Source organism: Salvelinus sp. IW2-2015, linkage group LG5 (genome assembly GCF_002910315.2).
Source record: "Salvelinus sp. IW2-2015 linkage group LG5, ASM291031v2, whole genome shotgun sequence".
Lineage (NCBI taxonomy): Eukaryota > Metazoa > Chordata > Actinopteri > Salmoniformes > Salmonidae > Salvelinus > Salvelinus sp. IW2-2015.
This window is the reverse complement of record NC_036844.1, coordinates 25833680-25850276: the sequence shown is the minus strand read 5'-3', so window position 1 is coordinate 25850276 and position 16597 is coordinate 25833680. Positions and strand designations below refer to the sequence as shown.

General features: G+C 43.4%; 1 protein-coding gene across 1 annotated transcript; it reads left to right on the top strand.

The window, feature by feature from the left end:
* The first annotated feature begins 1184 nt into the window (after positions 1–1184).
* LOC111964116 (inositol polyphosphate 5-phosphatase K-like) lies at positions 1185–11632 on the top strand. Its single transcript, XM_023987843.1, has 13 exons — positions 1185–1893; positions 3614–4216; positions 4715–4822; positions 5005–5113; positions 5392–5508; positions 6055–6230; positions 6692–6803; positions 7104–7213; positions 7333–7543; positions 7749–7886; positions 10033–10098; positions 10244–10348; positions 10461–11632. The coding sequence occupies exons 2-13, from the start codon at positions 3618–3620 to the stop codon at positions 10929–10931; spliced, it is 2322 nt and encodes a 773-aa protein (XP_023843611.1). The 5' UTR covers positions 1185–1893; positions 3614–3617; the 3' UTR covers positions 10932–11632.
* Positions 11633–16597: the final 4965 nt, after the last annotated feature.

The window sequence follows — 16597 nt, the reverse complement described above, 5'->3', positions numbered from 1 at the left end:
GCCTGAAAGAGGATTGTTGCCAAATCATTACTGTATTTGGTCACTATTTAAAAATGGAAAATATCCCTGAAGTCTACTCTATTAAAAGTTTAGACCCAAAGGCATCTTGGTCCAGGGCAAATAAAAGGCAGTGACTGGCTCGCAGTAACACTGACTTATTATAGGCTAAGCTTCTCAGGACCACCATGTGCTCAGGGACAGACTATAATCATACTATATAAACACAGAGTTGCCATACCTTGTCCTGCATTTTTATTTTCATCTTGAATGGTTTGGATGTTTTTCCCTCCATTATTGATAGTGCACTATGTTAGTCATATAGCCTACATTATGTAGCCTAAATACATACAGTTTGGAAGTGATTCTTCAAAATTCTGGCACTCTACTCTAGCTCACCAGACTGTGTAGGCTAATGTATATCAGTGAATAACAGTTAAATAAACAAACCAAGCCTACTAATCCAATAGAGTGCGCTGTATGTGTGTCAATTTGGACTGATATAAACACACAATAAAATAACATAACATAACTCGCACCTCTGACACGGTGGGGTGTCTTCTTCTTGCCCACGTGCATGATTGACAGATGGTCACATCATCAATCAATCAATCAAATGCTTGTATAAAGCCCTTTTTACATCAGCTGTTGTCACAAAGTGCTATACAGAAACCCAGCCTAAAACCCCAAATAGCAAGAAATGCAGATGTAGAAGCGTTGTGGCTAGGAAAACTCCCTAGAAAGGCAGGGAACCTAGGAAGAAACCTAGAGAGGAACCAGGCTCTGATGGGTGGCCAGTCTTCTTCTGGCTGTGCCAGTGGAGATTATAACAGTACATGGCCAATATGTTCAAACGTTCATAGATAATAATAATAATCACAGTGGTTGTAGAGGGTGCAACAGGTCAGCACCTTATGAGTAAACGTCAGTTGGCTTTTCATAGCCAAGCATTCAGACTTTGAGACAGCAGGTGCGGGCATCKTTCACTACATTTTACGCTTTCACTACATTTTACGCTTTCAACGGACAAGCATAGTTCACATAACGGTTAAAACAATAATTTCACAAGTAAGATAACTCTGACAGCAGAGATAACATCATTTAAATGCGCTCAACCATAGTGGTCACGCGGGGCCCCAACTCCGGGCGCTCTTGCGCAGTGTCCTGTAGGATAACAACTAGGCTACACGGCTGTGCACGTTAAGATAGCCTACCAGCCTGACATTTTCATTCTGCGCAGTTCATTTATAGAAACCTAGTCACAACGCCTGCTGAATTTCGAGGTTGTGATTTCTTGGGTGCATTTATTACGGTCTCACTCTGACTCTATTCTCAATCAGATATTATCAGGGCGCTGTGTGAGTAATGTGGGTTCCTCTCTAGGAAAACAGTTGCACCGGTCAGGCAGCAGGTAAGCAGGATCGAGGCGCAGGCAGCTGTCCCGTTAACTGGGCAGTCTGCATCACGCGTACAGATGCTCTTCTGGTAGCCTATTTATTTAAATGAGCTAAACACACATCTCAAGGATATGTTTACTGGAAATAAGACACTAGGTTACTGTTTTTTCACGTTTTATGACACTAAACTCGCGTACCGGGACCGGCGCCAGGTTCATTACCTTTGACAGCTCGCGCAAGCGTCACTGACTGCTGTCATTCACCACCGTATGCACTTGTCTCTCCACGGTATCTATTTGTCATTCCCCCAGGCGTAGTATATATTTCAGACGCGTCGAAGAAAACCGTATACCGTAAAGTCCTGTCTTTTTGAGGATTGAAAGAAAGCGTAGATGTTTCTGTCCATATCCTGGACCGATTCAATTGGATAAGTCTATTTTACCATGCCCTGCCTTGCGCCAGTTTGAGACGGATTCCTTGTTCACCTTTCAGATAAAAGGTAATGTATTTGTCGGAGTGTGCGCAACCGTACAGCAGGCATCTGCCTATAGGCTATGTGATTATTATTGTATGTTGATTGATGATCATACATTCTTGTTATTTTTTTTTATGATGTCAGTGTGCCCCAGCAGAGAGGTGCATGGCTGAGGAGAGCTGTATTAAGTAGATCTGTTATAAACTTTGATGTGTGACAGATGGGTAGAATAGAATCTCCAGGCCATTACACTATTAATCCACCTATTTGACTCCCCCTCTGCTGAAATAGCTATTATCAACAACATTTGTGGTGGCTTTTCACTTTCCAATATATTGATGTATTGACACACCTTCAATGACCACAACCACAATCTATTATGTTTAGGCTACCCTTGCACAAGCAAGCAACATGTGCCCTTCAATTTTCAGAGCCACTCTGAATGTCATAAATAAATTAAGGGGGTCAGGGCCAGCTCTAGCATTATGGGGGCCCTAAGCGAGATTTGGTTGTGACTGTCAGTGACTGACAAGAGTAAAACTGCGGATGCACAACCAAATTTCGAACTTGCACCTTGTGTATTCTACTATTCTAACTCTCAACAGTAAATTGAGACCACAACTGAGCCCCCCCCCCCCAAAAAGAACAAATTATAATAATATTAATTGTTTTTGGGGGGTGGTTCAGGGGCTCTCTAGCGGCTGGGGGCCCTAAGCAACTGGAGCCGGYCCTGAGGAGGGTATTTTTTATTTCTGTAGGTCAGAGAACAAACAATGTGGTTGGTAAGTGAGCTGTCACACCTGCCACTGGCCTATAGGCTACTTCTCATAGAGAGGGGGACTATGTAGAYCACTATGTGGCTCGTCTGTTGACATTTGTGTTGTGCGCTGTGTCCCTCTATATCTGCTGCTGCAGTGGGTTAGTGTTGCATCTCTAAACACACACTCTCGCTGCCACAGAAAGTGTGTGTGTTAGAGTGTATTAGAGAGAGACCTAGCTAGTTCTACCTGAGGCAGAGGAGCATGAAATATTGGTTTCATGCACAGAAAGTCAATCTTCCCCCCTCCATCTCCAAAACATACAGTAGTTGAAAGGGAAGACACAAGGAGGGAATGGGGTAGAAAGGGGGTTGGAGGACTGAAATATGTTGCTAAGCAACAGGGAAGTAGACCACGATGGGGGTAGAAAGTTGGTACCCACCAGCTTGCCTGTGGTTCAGTATGGTGATGATGTCAGCAGTGGTGTCTGAGGACTAGGGGGCWGGAGGTGGACAGGTACTCAATGTGAGCCAGCTCCCCCCACCCGCTTCTGGCTCCATGCCAATCCCCCCCTCCTGTCGGGCCACAGGGCTCTGTGATAGATGGAGAGAAGTTCTGTGACCAGAGGGAGGATGAGGGAGGGGGTTGTGAAGGACAAACAAACACAGGTCACTCATCTTCTCATTCTACATTGGTATCAGTTACACACCAGAGGAGTCTGGTGGGAGGAGCTATAGGAGGACAGGCTCATTGTAATGGCTGGAATGGAATCAATGGAACAGAGTTAAACACGTTGTTTCCATGTGTTGGATGTGTTTGGTACCATTCCATTGATTCCTTTTCAGCCATTACAATGAACCTGTCCTCCCATAGCCCGTCTCACCAGCCTCCTCTATTACACACCCAGCCCAGCAGACTGCACATTCCTCTCTCTATCTCACAATCGCTCTCCCATCCCTTCACCATGATGTATGGTTACTAACCAGGTTGATGGATCAAATGCAGCATAAACAAAGCAGCACAGATCCAGCCAGACCCTCTGGACAACCTGGGAGGAAAACCTTTCCAGGACCTGCTCTACCCCGGCGACCAACAGCTCAGGACACCTCTATCCCCAGTCCCACAGGGGGGTCTGGGAAACTCCCAGGACTGGCCTCAGGTGTACGTCAGATGCCAGACCAGGTGAGGCTGGAGCATGTACAACCTGGGTCCAGTCCTGCAGTTCCAGTCTATTTCAGCCGTCCCAGACCTACTGCACTAAATTCCTCCAGAGATTCAGAGGCTGATATGAAGGATAAGGCCTCTATTCCAAACCGCATTCCTGGACCACACAGCTCCATCTCCCTGTCCCAGTCCCCTGCAGAGTCTTCCCTGTTGTCCCGCAACCCTCAGAGTCCTCACAGCACTCAGCCTTACACCGGCCAGCCTTACCTCATCCCCCAGCCTAACCTGCCTCAGCCCTGCCTCACCCCACCATCCAGCCTCAGCCCCAAACCAGGCTCCAGTCCACAGTCCCAGAGGACCAGCTCCCCTCTGGGCGCTATGGAGAATCAGCCACAGACTGAAGGAGAAACGGATCACGGTTTCAGGTGAGACAGATCACGACTGATGATGCCAAGTACTATTTTAGTAGCATGCCACTGTATGACATTTGTTCTAAAGTTTCTACTCCCTAACTAAATATAGTAACATGTTGTCTCCATGGAGATAGTTTTCTCTTTCCCTCCTTGGCAGACCAGCTAGGCAGAACCCAGCCTCAGTGATAGAAGCCATTTGCAGCATGATGGGTTGATTTGAGCCAGAGTGTGTCACATGAATCAAATGTCATACATCTCAGTAAGAGCTGTCTGAAGTGGACAGAATGGATGCAGGCTGTACATTTCCTTGACAGAGGTCCCAGAACCCCCACTGGTCACTGTACAGTATGGGTTCAACACTTAACATTGAGCTATACATTATTACATAATAATTACATTGTGACTACACAGTTATGATTGCAAATCACTGTAACGGGAAAGTAATGTATGTGTTTGCATAACTACTGATAATGTAGGATGTGCATGCTCACCTGTGTTGTCCTCTAATAGGGTGCACATTGTCACATGGAATGTGGGCTCTGCTGTTCCCCCTGATGACGTCGCATCTCTGTTTGGGCCACATGCTGGCGATGGGAGCACAGACATGTTTATCATTGGGTGAGCTTCTGCTCCAATCACAACGGTGCCAGGGAGACAGCCTTGAATGTCTCCTCCATCCTATCTCTGTCACTGTTCTGATCTCTCCTCTACTACCTCATCTACCCATCCAAACATTTTCTCATTGCTCTTCTGCTCCCACTGAGTTACGAGTTGTTCTTCCTCTCTTCCTCCCCACTCAGGCTTCAGGAAATGAACTCTATGATCAACAAGCGGCTGAAGGACGCTCTCTTCCACGACCAGTGGAGTGAGCTCTGCATGGACACACTCAGTCGCTTTGGATATGTGCTGGTCAGTAAGGAGTTAGCTCGCTATGATGTGCCAGTCACTGTCTCAATCTCTATAGGGACAGTTACTCACGACAGTCGTGACAGACAGAGTATAAGGTCAAACATCTTATCTAATGGTTTATCTTCTTAATGTACGATTATTTCTGCTTTCTCCTCTCTCTTTATCTCTCTATCTAACTCTTTATCTCTCTCTTGCTCTGTCTCTTTATCTCTCTTCATCTCTCTCTCTTTCTCTGTCTCTCTCTACCCTTCTCTTCACATCCTCCTTAATCACTATAGGTGGCGTCCCAGCGTATGCAGGGGGTGCTGTTGCTGGTGTTCTCTAAATTCTGCCATCTTCCATTCCTGAGGGGGGTGCAGACAGAGAAAACACGCACAGGCCTCGGGGGCTACTGGGTGAGTGTCACCCATAGCAACCCCTGCTCTAAAATAGGAGCTTGTCAGTAAATGCACAGTCCAGAAACCCTTGTACACAAATAGTTTTAGATTGCATTCAAATATGTTAATATGCCAGGGAGAGAGAGAATGAGTGTTGTTGTGTGTGTGTGTGTGTGTGTGTGTGTGGTGTGTGTGTGGTGTTGTGTGTGTGTGTGTGTGTGTGTGTGTGTGTGTGTGTGTGTGTGTTGTGTGTGTGTGTGTGTGTGTGTGTGTGTGTTGTGTGTGTGTGTGTGTGTGTGTGTGTGTGTGTGTGTGTGTGTGTGACCTTCCTGTGCATGTTGATGTCAGCATGACTACTGGCTGCTGGTGCAGTCTTCCTGTTCTTTGAGCAGTGCAGCAGGACTGTCAGGCTGTCTGGTTCTCTGATACCATGCCATCTGTCCTTTCATGCTTATCACAGTGGATGTTTGATTACAGAGACCTGGAGAGCATCTATGTTTAATCCATCAATGTGTGTGACATTTTCACACTCTCTCTCTCTATCGCTCTCTTCCCCGCCCCCAGGGTAATAAAGGGGGTGTAAGTGCGAGGATGACGATGTTCGGCCACCCGGTGTGTTTCCTGAACTGTCACCTGCCGGCTCACATGCGGAACCTGGAGCAGCGCATGGAGGACTTTGAGAGCATCCTGCAGCAACAGCAGTTTGATGGCGCGACCGCCTCGGGTGTGCTGGACCATGAGTGGGTCATTGGATGGGGGAGGGCTGATGTAAACAGTATGTGTAGGGCCAGGAGTTTTTCCCACCTGTCCACCGGGCGGCAGGTAGCCTAGTGGTTAGATCCTTGGACCAGTAACCCGAAAGTTTGCTAGTTTGAATCCCTGAACCGACTAAGTAAAACAAAACTGTCGCTCTGTCCTTGAGAAAGGCACTTAACCATAATTTCTCCCGGGTTGCTGTCAATAATGGCTGATACCATGCCGTGATTCCACTCTCTGAGGTAGTTGGGATATACAAAAAACACAATTCCATTTCACTACACATGTACATGTGTGAAACATAACAAATATAAGAACCCCCTATTTGACCTTTGGGAGTTTTTCCTTGGTCATATGGTCACGAAATACTCCTAATTATGTGGTCTGATGATCAGTCGTTGGCTCATGGAGTGGTCGATGAAATGGTTATTTGTTCTTCTCCCAGCGTGGTGTTCTGGTTTGGGGATCTTAACTTCCGCATCGAGGACTATGACATTCATGTGGTGAAGAGTGCCATTGACAGCAATAAGCTCCCTTTGCTGTGGGAGCGAGACCAGGTGAGAAAGCTGTAGAATCTACTTATTTGACATWAAAAAAAGTCCAAATGGAATTTTCTGGAAGTCATGATTATCTTTGGAAACAAAGACTGTTGATTCATTACCAACAGAGGGAGCTATAGCACCACAAAAATGAACCTACGCCCAATAATATTTATTCACTCAGTGACTACATCAAGTCAAACGAGCTACTTTGATGATTCATTGGTATATAATTTTTTTTCTCTCTCTCTCTCTCCCTTTCTCTCTCTATTTCCATCTCTCTCTCTCTYTTYTCTCTCTCTCTCATTTGTTTTGCAGCTTAACATAGCCAAAAACAGTGAGTCCATCTTAGATGGCTTCTTGGAAGGCCCTCTCAAATTTCCCCCCACATATAAGTTTGACGTGGGGACACACACATACGACACCAGGTATGTGATTCTGTGTAGAGAAATACACGGTTTGTGATTGATATGATGCTCCCTCCTCCATTAACTGATTCACTGACCTCTATTTCCCACTATTATCTCTCTCTCTGTACCTCTCACAGCAGTAAGAAGCGAAAGCCAGCATGGACAGACCGTATCTTGTGGCGTCTGCGTTGTACGGGCTCCCCTGTTCCTACCCACAATGCCGCTCTGCAGCGTGGCCTAACCTCGTGGCTGGGTGGGGCAACCAAGGTGGTGCAACACTCCTACCGCAGTCACATGGGCTACACCTGCAGCGACCACAAACCGGTCTCTGCTGTCTTCTCATTACATGTAAGTCTAACCTCCCTGTGACCCCTGAACTCTCACCCCAGCAGTCACACTGTTTGATGTTTATCCAGATATGGTGAAAAACCTTCACAGTTACTATCACATTATAACACTAGTATGACCTCACATCATTAGAATCAGCCTCTGAAATTATCTTTCTTTCCATCTGTCTCTGTGTCTGTTTTCACTATCATACTTTCTCCTCCAGTTCCCATTCAAAGTGGACCTTCCTCTTGTAACGTTAGAGTATGAGAAGGAGTGGACTAAAGTTTCTGACGCTACAGTCAGATTCACTGTGAGGTCCAGCTTCCAGCGCAGCTCATGGGACTGGGTTGCAATATACAAGGTAACTGTGACTTCAACTTTAAACCAGTGAGAGTTCATATTTGCTCTCACACATAGCTACAGTACAGTGCCTTCAGAAAGTATTCACACCCCACTACTTTAAAAACAATTGTTGGTGTTATAGCCTGAATTTTTTGGTTGATAAAAAGTAGATTTTTTTATCACTGGTTTCCACAATATACCCCATAATGCCAAAATGGAATTGTGTTTTTACACATTTTTACAAATTAATTTAAAAAATGAAAAGCTGAAATGTCTTGAGTCAGTAAGGGAAAGAGAAAGGGGGATACCTGTCACGAACGTCGTCAGGGAAATGACCGGACCAAGGTGCAGCGAGGTGAGTGTACATTTTTCTTTATTAAGAATGTCGCCAACAAAACAAGAAACACCAAAAACGAACGTGAAGCTTACTAGGGCTATACAGGCCACTAACAAAGACAACTACCCACAACTACGGTGGCAWAACAGGCTGCCTAAGTATGATTCCCAATCAGAGACAACGATAGACAGCTGCMTCTGATTGGGAACCACACTCGGCCAAACACACAGAAATACAAAACATAGAATGCCCACCCCACATCACACACTGACCTAACCAAATAGAGAAATAAAACGTCTCTCTAAGGTCAGGGCGTGACAATACCTAGTCAGTTGTACAACTGAATGTCTTCAACACACCTCAACACACGTTGTCTTCAACGTCAACTTCAACTTCTCTGAATCAGAGAGGTGCGGGGGGGCTGCCTTAATCGATATTCACGTCTTCGGCACCCAAGGAACAGTGGGTTAACTGCTTTGCTCAGGGGCAGAATGACATATTTTTACCTTGTCAGCTCTGGGATTTTATCCGGCATCCTTTTGGTTACGTGCCAAATAAGTATTCAACGCCTTTGTTATGGTAAGCCTAAATAAGTTCAGGAGTAAAAAGGTGCTGAACAAGTCACATAATAAGTTGCATGGACTCACATGAGTACTCTGTGTGCAATAATAACAATAACATAATTTTTAAATCTACCTCATCTCTGTACCCTACACTTACAATCTCTGTACCCCACACATACAATTATCTGTAAGGTCCCTTAGTCAAACAGTGAATTTCGAACACAGATTCAACCACAAAGACCATGGAGATTTTCCAATGCCTCGTAAAGAAGGGCAACTATTGGTAGTTGAGTAAAAAAATGTAAAAAGCAGACATTGAATATCCCTTTGAGCATGGTGAAGTTATTAATTATACTTTGGATGGTTTATCAATACACCCAGTCACTACAAAGATGCAGGCGTCCTTCCTAACTCAGTTGTCGGAGAGGAAGGAAACYGCTCAGGGATTTCACCATGAGGCCAATGGTGACTTTAAAACAGTTACAGCGTTTAATGGCTGGGAGAGGAGGAAACTGAGGATGGATCAACAACATTGTAGTTACTCCACAATACTAACATAATTGACAGGGTTAAAAGAAGGAAGCCTGTACAGAATAACAATATTCGAAAACATACATCCATTTGGCAAAGCAATTCACTTTTTGTCCTGAATGCAAAGTGTTATGTTTGGGGCAAATCCAATACAACACATTACTGAGTACCACTCTCCATATTTTCAAGCATAGTGGTAACTGTATCATGTTATTGGTATGCTTGTAATAGTTAAGGACTGGGGAGTTTTTCACGATAAAAAAGAAACGTAATGGAGCTAATCACAGGCGAAAACCTTGTTTAGTCTGTCCTCCACCAGACACTGGGAGATGAATTCACCTTTCAGCAGGACAATAACCTAAAAAAAGGCCAAATCTACACTGGAGTTGCTTACCAAGAAGACTGTGAATGTTCCTGAGTGGCTGAGTTACAGTTTTGACTTAAATCTACTTGAAAATCCAAGCAATGATCAACAACCAATTTGACAGAGCTTGAAACATTTTGAAAAGAATAATGGCGAAATGTTGCACAATCCAGATGTGGAAAGCTCATAAAGATTCCCAGCTGTAATCGCTGTCAAAGGTGCTTCTACAAAGTATTGACTCAGGGGTGTGAATACTTATGGAAATTAGATATTTGTGTATTTCAGTTTCAATACATTTCTAACATTTCTAAAAACATGTTTCCACTTTGTCAATATGGGGTTAATTGATATCTGTGGTTTTTCTTCACAGGTTGGGTTCAAACATCACAAGGACTATGTAGCATATGTGTGGGCCAAGGCAGATCATGGGTCACAGGTATGATACAAAGCCTGACAAACATGCTCTCACAACCAACCTCAGAGATCCATTGAGATAATAACATTACACACACACACACACTTGCTATCTTTCCATTTAATCTAATTTGTTCTTCTCTTTCTTTTTCCTTTTCTCTCCTCAGGTGACATTTACAGAGGAGGATTTACCCAGGGATGCAGGGGAATACATTTTGGGTTTCTACAGCAACAACATGAATACCATTATCGGAGTGACATTGCCCTTTCAGGTCAGGACCCTTCCTGCGGTTTTTCTTCCTGTGTTGTTCAATGAACAGAGAATAAAGCAATTGCTTCCCACCCTTTCCTCTACACTCTTCAACAACCCTCCATCTCCCATAGATCCATGTTCCTGTGCGCAGCCCGACAGCCCCACCAGTATGCCGCTCAGACAGTTCTGATGTCAGCTCGGAGGATGACAGCACACTGGTCCTGCTGGCCCCTGCTAGCTCCCGCAGCCCAAGCCCTGGAAAAGGCAAACACCACCATCGTCACCGCCGCAGCCGCAGTCCTGCTCACTCCAACACCCCCATGCCCTCCCTGCAGGGCCTCAGCTTGCACCCTCGTCCCCTAGAGGGGCTACCAAGCAGCCGCTCACCCTGCTCTGCAGCTAAGAAGGAGCGCCTGGTCTCCCCCCAGGACACCCTGCCGTCGCCCATCAGCCCACTCACGCCCCGCAGCCCTGTGTCCCCCGGGGGTGGGGTCTCAGCCCCAGAGGCTCTGATCGCTGCCATCCTGGGGGAACACAGGCCAACTCAGGTCACCCCCACAGGGGGCAGGTCACCAGGCAAGACTGGAGAGACAAGTTTATGAGAAGCCCAAGCAACAATCTCTGTGGGGTCGTGAATGTGCACAGACATTAAGATAAGACTGTTGAAATGAGGCCAGTAAAGACTATATGATGATAAAATCTAGGGCTGATATGGTCCATTATTCTGATGCTGATCTGACCCCACACTGTCACTGCACTCATAAAAGCAGTGCATTGTATGACTTGTAGTTTGCAACATTCCACATGGTAGTGAACCAGTTGTCTCTGTTTCTTAATCTACTTATCAGTGACTTCATCCCATACATACACTGTGTGTACTTTGGAGTCAGGAGCTAGTCCAAATCGATAACAGTCTAAGTCTTACCCCAAGAAGTGCTTTTACAGACTCATATCAATACTCTATGTACACAATAAATGTAAAGCCAAAGCAAGAGTAAATCTGCAATGTACAGTACTGCTGTTGTTATGGTAAGTTTAAAGGATGTCTATATGCCCTACCCATATGGGCTGGATCACTTGGTGTGGTATGATATCCATCTTTCCATGCCCCTAAGCGCCAACTGATATCAAACCACTCCAACTGGTTTGTTTCTGAATCTMCCCATCTTGTGTATATGTGTGTAGAATTGTACATGTTTGAGAGAAAAAAACATTCCTGTCTTATTTTCAGAGTGATAACGATTCTAATGATTTGGTGGTTTGTTTTGGTTGTGGACATATTGGTTGTGTGAGGAAAATAAAATTATAATCCTGAGAAAATACTTTTGGTTTTTGATATCATGCACAGAACATTCAATGGGACAGCTCGTAATTATAACATGCAGAGTCCACATAGGCTAATGGCCAATCCTCAAACAGGGCTTTCGTTTTTTGAGATATCCCTACCCAAGGTAGAACAAAACTTAGCCATGTTTTTTCACATCTCTTGTCTCCCATTTATGAAATGGATGGGTGTGTAAAAATATTTTACTGCAAAACCAGTTCAATTGATAGAAAATATGACACACATCCTAAACTCCAAAAGTGCACAATAATGCCGGGTAAAATAAGCTCTTATTCAGTTCTGTATGGTCCTGCCTGAAAAAAATACATGAAGTGCCTTCATAAAGTATTCATACCTCTTGGCGTATTCCACATTTTGTTGTGTTACAGCCTAAACTCAAAACGGATTAATTGAAACTAAAAACATATTTTTAGAATTTCTTTCAATTACAAAAAAAAAAAGATATACAGAAATATCACACCATTGGCAGTGATTACAGCTTAGAGTATTTCTGGGTAAGACTCAAAGAGCTTTGCACACCTGGATTGTACAATATTTGCACATTATTATCTTTTACAATTCTTCAAGTCTTGCCGTAGATTTTACAGACGATTTAAGTCAAAACTCTAACTAGGCCACTCAGGAACATCCAATGTCATCTTGGTTGGCAACTCCAGTGTGAATTTGGCCTTGTGTTTCAGGTAATTGTCCTGCTGAAAGCTGAATTTGTGTGTTGTGAAGCAGACTAAACCAGGTTTTTGTCTAGGATTTTGCTTGTGCTTAGCTTTATTCCGTTTCTGCATTATCCTAAAAAACTCCCTAGTCCTTGCCGATGACAAGCACACCCATAACATGACGCAGTCACCACCATGCTTGAAAATATGAAGAGTGGTACTCAGTGATGTGTTGTATTTGCCCCAAACATAACGCTTTGTATTCAGGACATCAAGTTCCTTTCTTTGCCAAATTTTTACTTTAGTGCCTTGTTGAAACAGAATGCATGTTTCTTTTCACTCTGTCATTTAGGTTAGTATTAGAATGTTGGCGTAACTAGAATGTTGTTGATCCATCCTCAGTTTTCTCCTWTCACAGCCAATAAACTCTGTAACTGTTTTAAAGTCACCATTGGCTTCATGGTGAAATCCCTGAGCGGTTTCCTTCCTCTCCTGCAACTGAGTTAGGAAGGATGCCTGCATCTTTGTAGTGACTGGGTGTATTGATAAACCACCCAAAGTGTAATTAATAACACCATGCTCAAAGGGGTATTCAATGCCTACTTTTTACATTTTTACCTATCTAACAATAGGTGCCCTTCTTTGCGAGGCATTGGAAAACCTCCCTGGTCTTTGTGGTTGAATCTGTGTTTGAAATTCACTGCTTGACTGAGGGACCTTACAGATAATTGTATGTGTGGGGTACAGAGAGGAGGTAGTGATTTAAAAATAATGTTAAACACTTTTATTGCACACAGAATGAGTCCATTTAATTTATTATGTGACTTGTTAAGCAAATGTGTACTCCTACACTTATTTAGACTTGCTCAAGGGGTTGAATACTTATTGACTCAAGACATTTCAGCTTTTCATTTTTTATTAACTTGTAAGAATTTCTAAAAACTTAAGTCCACTTTGACATTATGGAGTATTGTGTGTAGGCCAGTGACACAAAATCTCAATTTAATCCATTTTAAATTCAGGCTGTAACACAACAAAATGTGGAAGAAGTCAACAGGTGTGAATACTTTCTGAAGGCACTGTACAGTTTACATGTTTCTTTTTTTATGTTGTGGCTATTGTAATCTGCTCTGAAGAAAACACCCCTTGAACTCAAAAAATGCTGAATAATTCCTGGCTAGAGGTGGGATGGGCCACATAAGCTCATGTAACTCAATATTGAAGCTCTGATGTTGCTAGACTTTGAAATACAAGTAGTCAGTTGTCTGCACTACATACACAAACAAACATCGTCAGGATATCTTAATGCATCTTGGAATTACAGTCCTGTAGACACAGAGATACAATAGGCAGAAATATCAACTATGAATATTTATGATGAATGTAAGCTTTACTTTTTGGTAGCTGATTAATAGACAACTTTCCAAGTCAAATGTGCTCTCATTCAGTGCTGTATGGTCCTGTCTGACAAGAATACATACAGTTACATATGTTATTTGATGTTGTGGCTATTGTAATCTAATCGGCTCTAAGACAAACAAGTTGGGTCAGACACAAAAAAACAGTTTCCTCTGGGGATTTTGTTTGTTCAGCCCCTACTCTTGCAATTACATTAGGAGGCCCACCTAAATTTGACTATAAATCCAATATGGCATCCAAAATCCAACACGGCTGCCACAATACCATTAAATTGTGGTTAAATCACATGTAAATCTTTCAGATTTGTGTACTGTTCTTATGACCTGTACTCAATACTATTTTGTGCAATTCAACTTTGTTGGGATTCCAATATACCTGCCATAATTACATTTGTCTGGATATAGAAAAGGTAGCAGACTGCTTGACATGGCAACACTAAGTAGTAATTGAGGATCAATGAGGCAACTCAGAGGGTCCAACGAAAGGAAAAAGAGAATCCAACTCTGGACTCTTGACACCCTCTCCCTAACTCTACATCTTGCACTCACTGTGGTATAACTTGTGCCTCCAGGATTGGGCTCTTAAGTCCATTCGCTATCATTTAGAAATACATTTTGTTTCATGGCTATATACGAAATACGACTAGCAACATGACCTTCCGCTGGCTCACTAAATTGTGATGCGCATTGGGATATTCCGGTGCACTCCTATGCTGTTCAGGTTGAGCTAACACATTACTTTTTCCAGAAAACCATGTCTACCATCCTGGCTGTCTGTCCTGGAGATCCCATAGATGTTGACTTGGTGACATTATGGTGTATGGGTAGGATGCAACCACACATGATTACAAGCGCATAAGGCAGGTAGGTGTTCACTACACTGAACCAACACAACCTGACAATCATTGACAAGAAATGCCATCAACTTACTGGGCCTTCACATATGATAAGAATTAAACCTCTCCAATGTCAGTGCCATCCTGAATCTCCCAGAACTGTCCTCAATAGGCCCAATCCGACCATCAGTCCTCCACTCTGGCAGTTACTACAACCAGAGACACCTTAAAACTGGACTGCCACAGGTTAGAGGGCCATTCAACAGCCAAAATACCATCTAGAAAGTGCTGGCGTGCGTTGCCCTCTTATGTACCTATTTTGCTACCAACCATGGCTGGCCAACCCATGTGAAACCTGAACTGGACTCACATCTAAATAATGACTTCTCATGTTGGGGTGACTCATGCATTGGTCTGTGCAGTAATCCCTTTAATAAATGGATCACTAGTCACTTTAAAAAATGTCACTTTAATAATGTTTACATATCTTACATTACTCATCTCATATGTATACTGTATTTTATACCATCTATTGCATCTTGCCCATGCCGCTCGGCCATCGCTCATCCATATATTTATATGTACATATTCTTATTCCATCACTTTACATGAGTGTGTATTAGGTAGTTGTTGTGAAATTGTTAGATTACTTGTTAGATATTACTGCACTGTGGGAACTAGAAGCACAAGCTTTTCACTACACTCACATTAACATCTGCTAACCATGTGTATGTGACCAATACAATTTGATTTGATTTGAACATCCCTTTAAGGACATATGGCAYCTATGGCAAACAAGAGGCCCCTTAGAATGGTCAAATGTAAAGAAAGATGCTGTATTTTATCGTGTATGGTGACTGGGGATTGGCTTTGAGATATTGGCCTTTGTGCACCTTGCTTGACCAGCTTCACCTCCTCTGCAACCCCTTTACTGTCCATCAAAGCCCAGGGATCATCTTCAAATGTATATGTGTGTGGAGCTGTGCTACGTCCCTCACAATGCTTCTTAGTTGTACACTATGACCTACGATCTAAGTAATCTCTAGTTAACCTGAGGTTGCCCTCACTGGTTCTGTCACTCTCCTTATCTCCTACTGGGCCTGCCCCAGACCGTAATCACAGCCAACCACCCACAATTCATATCAGCCAAATTTTCATCCTACCTGACTTCCAATGGAATATGAAGGAATATATAGCACGTGACCTGAAACTTTTTGCCACATTCAACATAAAAAACTCGAAGGGCAGGTCTGTTTGTGCCAACCCTTTCACAGACTCTCCTTTACAACCAGGCAACAAAAAAATCCACTACTGGAGTATCCCCTGCATCATTCAGGCTGAGCTAACACTCCAGTTAGTCAGTGTGTCTAGTTGGCATGCAAGCTGCATCTGAGTGCCTGCACCCAACTGTTGTAGAATTGGAAACTGATCACCACACACCCCMAATACCCGGCCTGTCATTCAGGAAGGACACTGGCCTTGTCGCTGCAGCATTCCCAGAATGACCAGTTAGCTGTGCAAGCTGGTCAGGCCCCAGAACTACAACCACCACTGCCGACTTTGTCTACTCATCCTGCTAGGACACACTCATGTCCTGGTCACCTAGTCAAGACTTTGAATCAACCTTGCACACTTAGTTTCAGTGGGGAAAAGAGGGGAAAGGGTTAGAGCTGTACATACAGTGCATTCGGAAAGTATTCAGACCCATTGACTTTTTCCACATTTTGTTACATTACAATTTTATTTTAAAATGATTCAAATAATTTTTTTGCCTCATCAATCTACAGAMAATACCGCATAATGACAAAGCAAAAACAGATTTAAAAAATACCTCATTTACATAAGTATTCAAACCTTTTCAAATCAAATCAAATCAAATCAAATTTTATTTGTCACATACACATGGTTAGCAGATGTTAATGCGAGTGTAGCGAAATGCTTGTTCTTCTAGTTCCGACAATGCAGTAATAACCAACAAGTAATCTAACCTAACAATTCCACAACTACTACCTTATA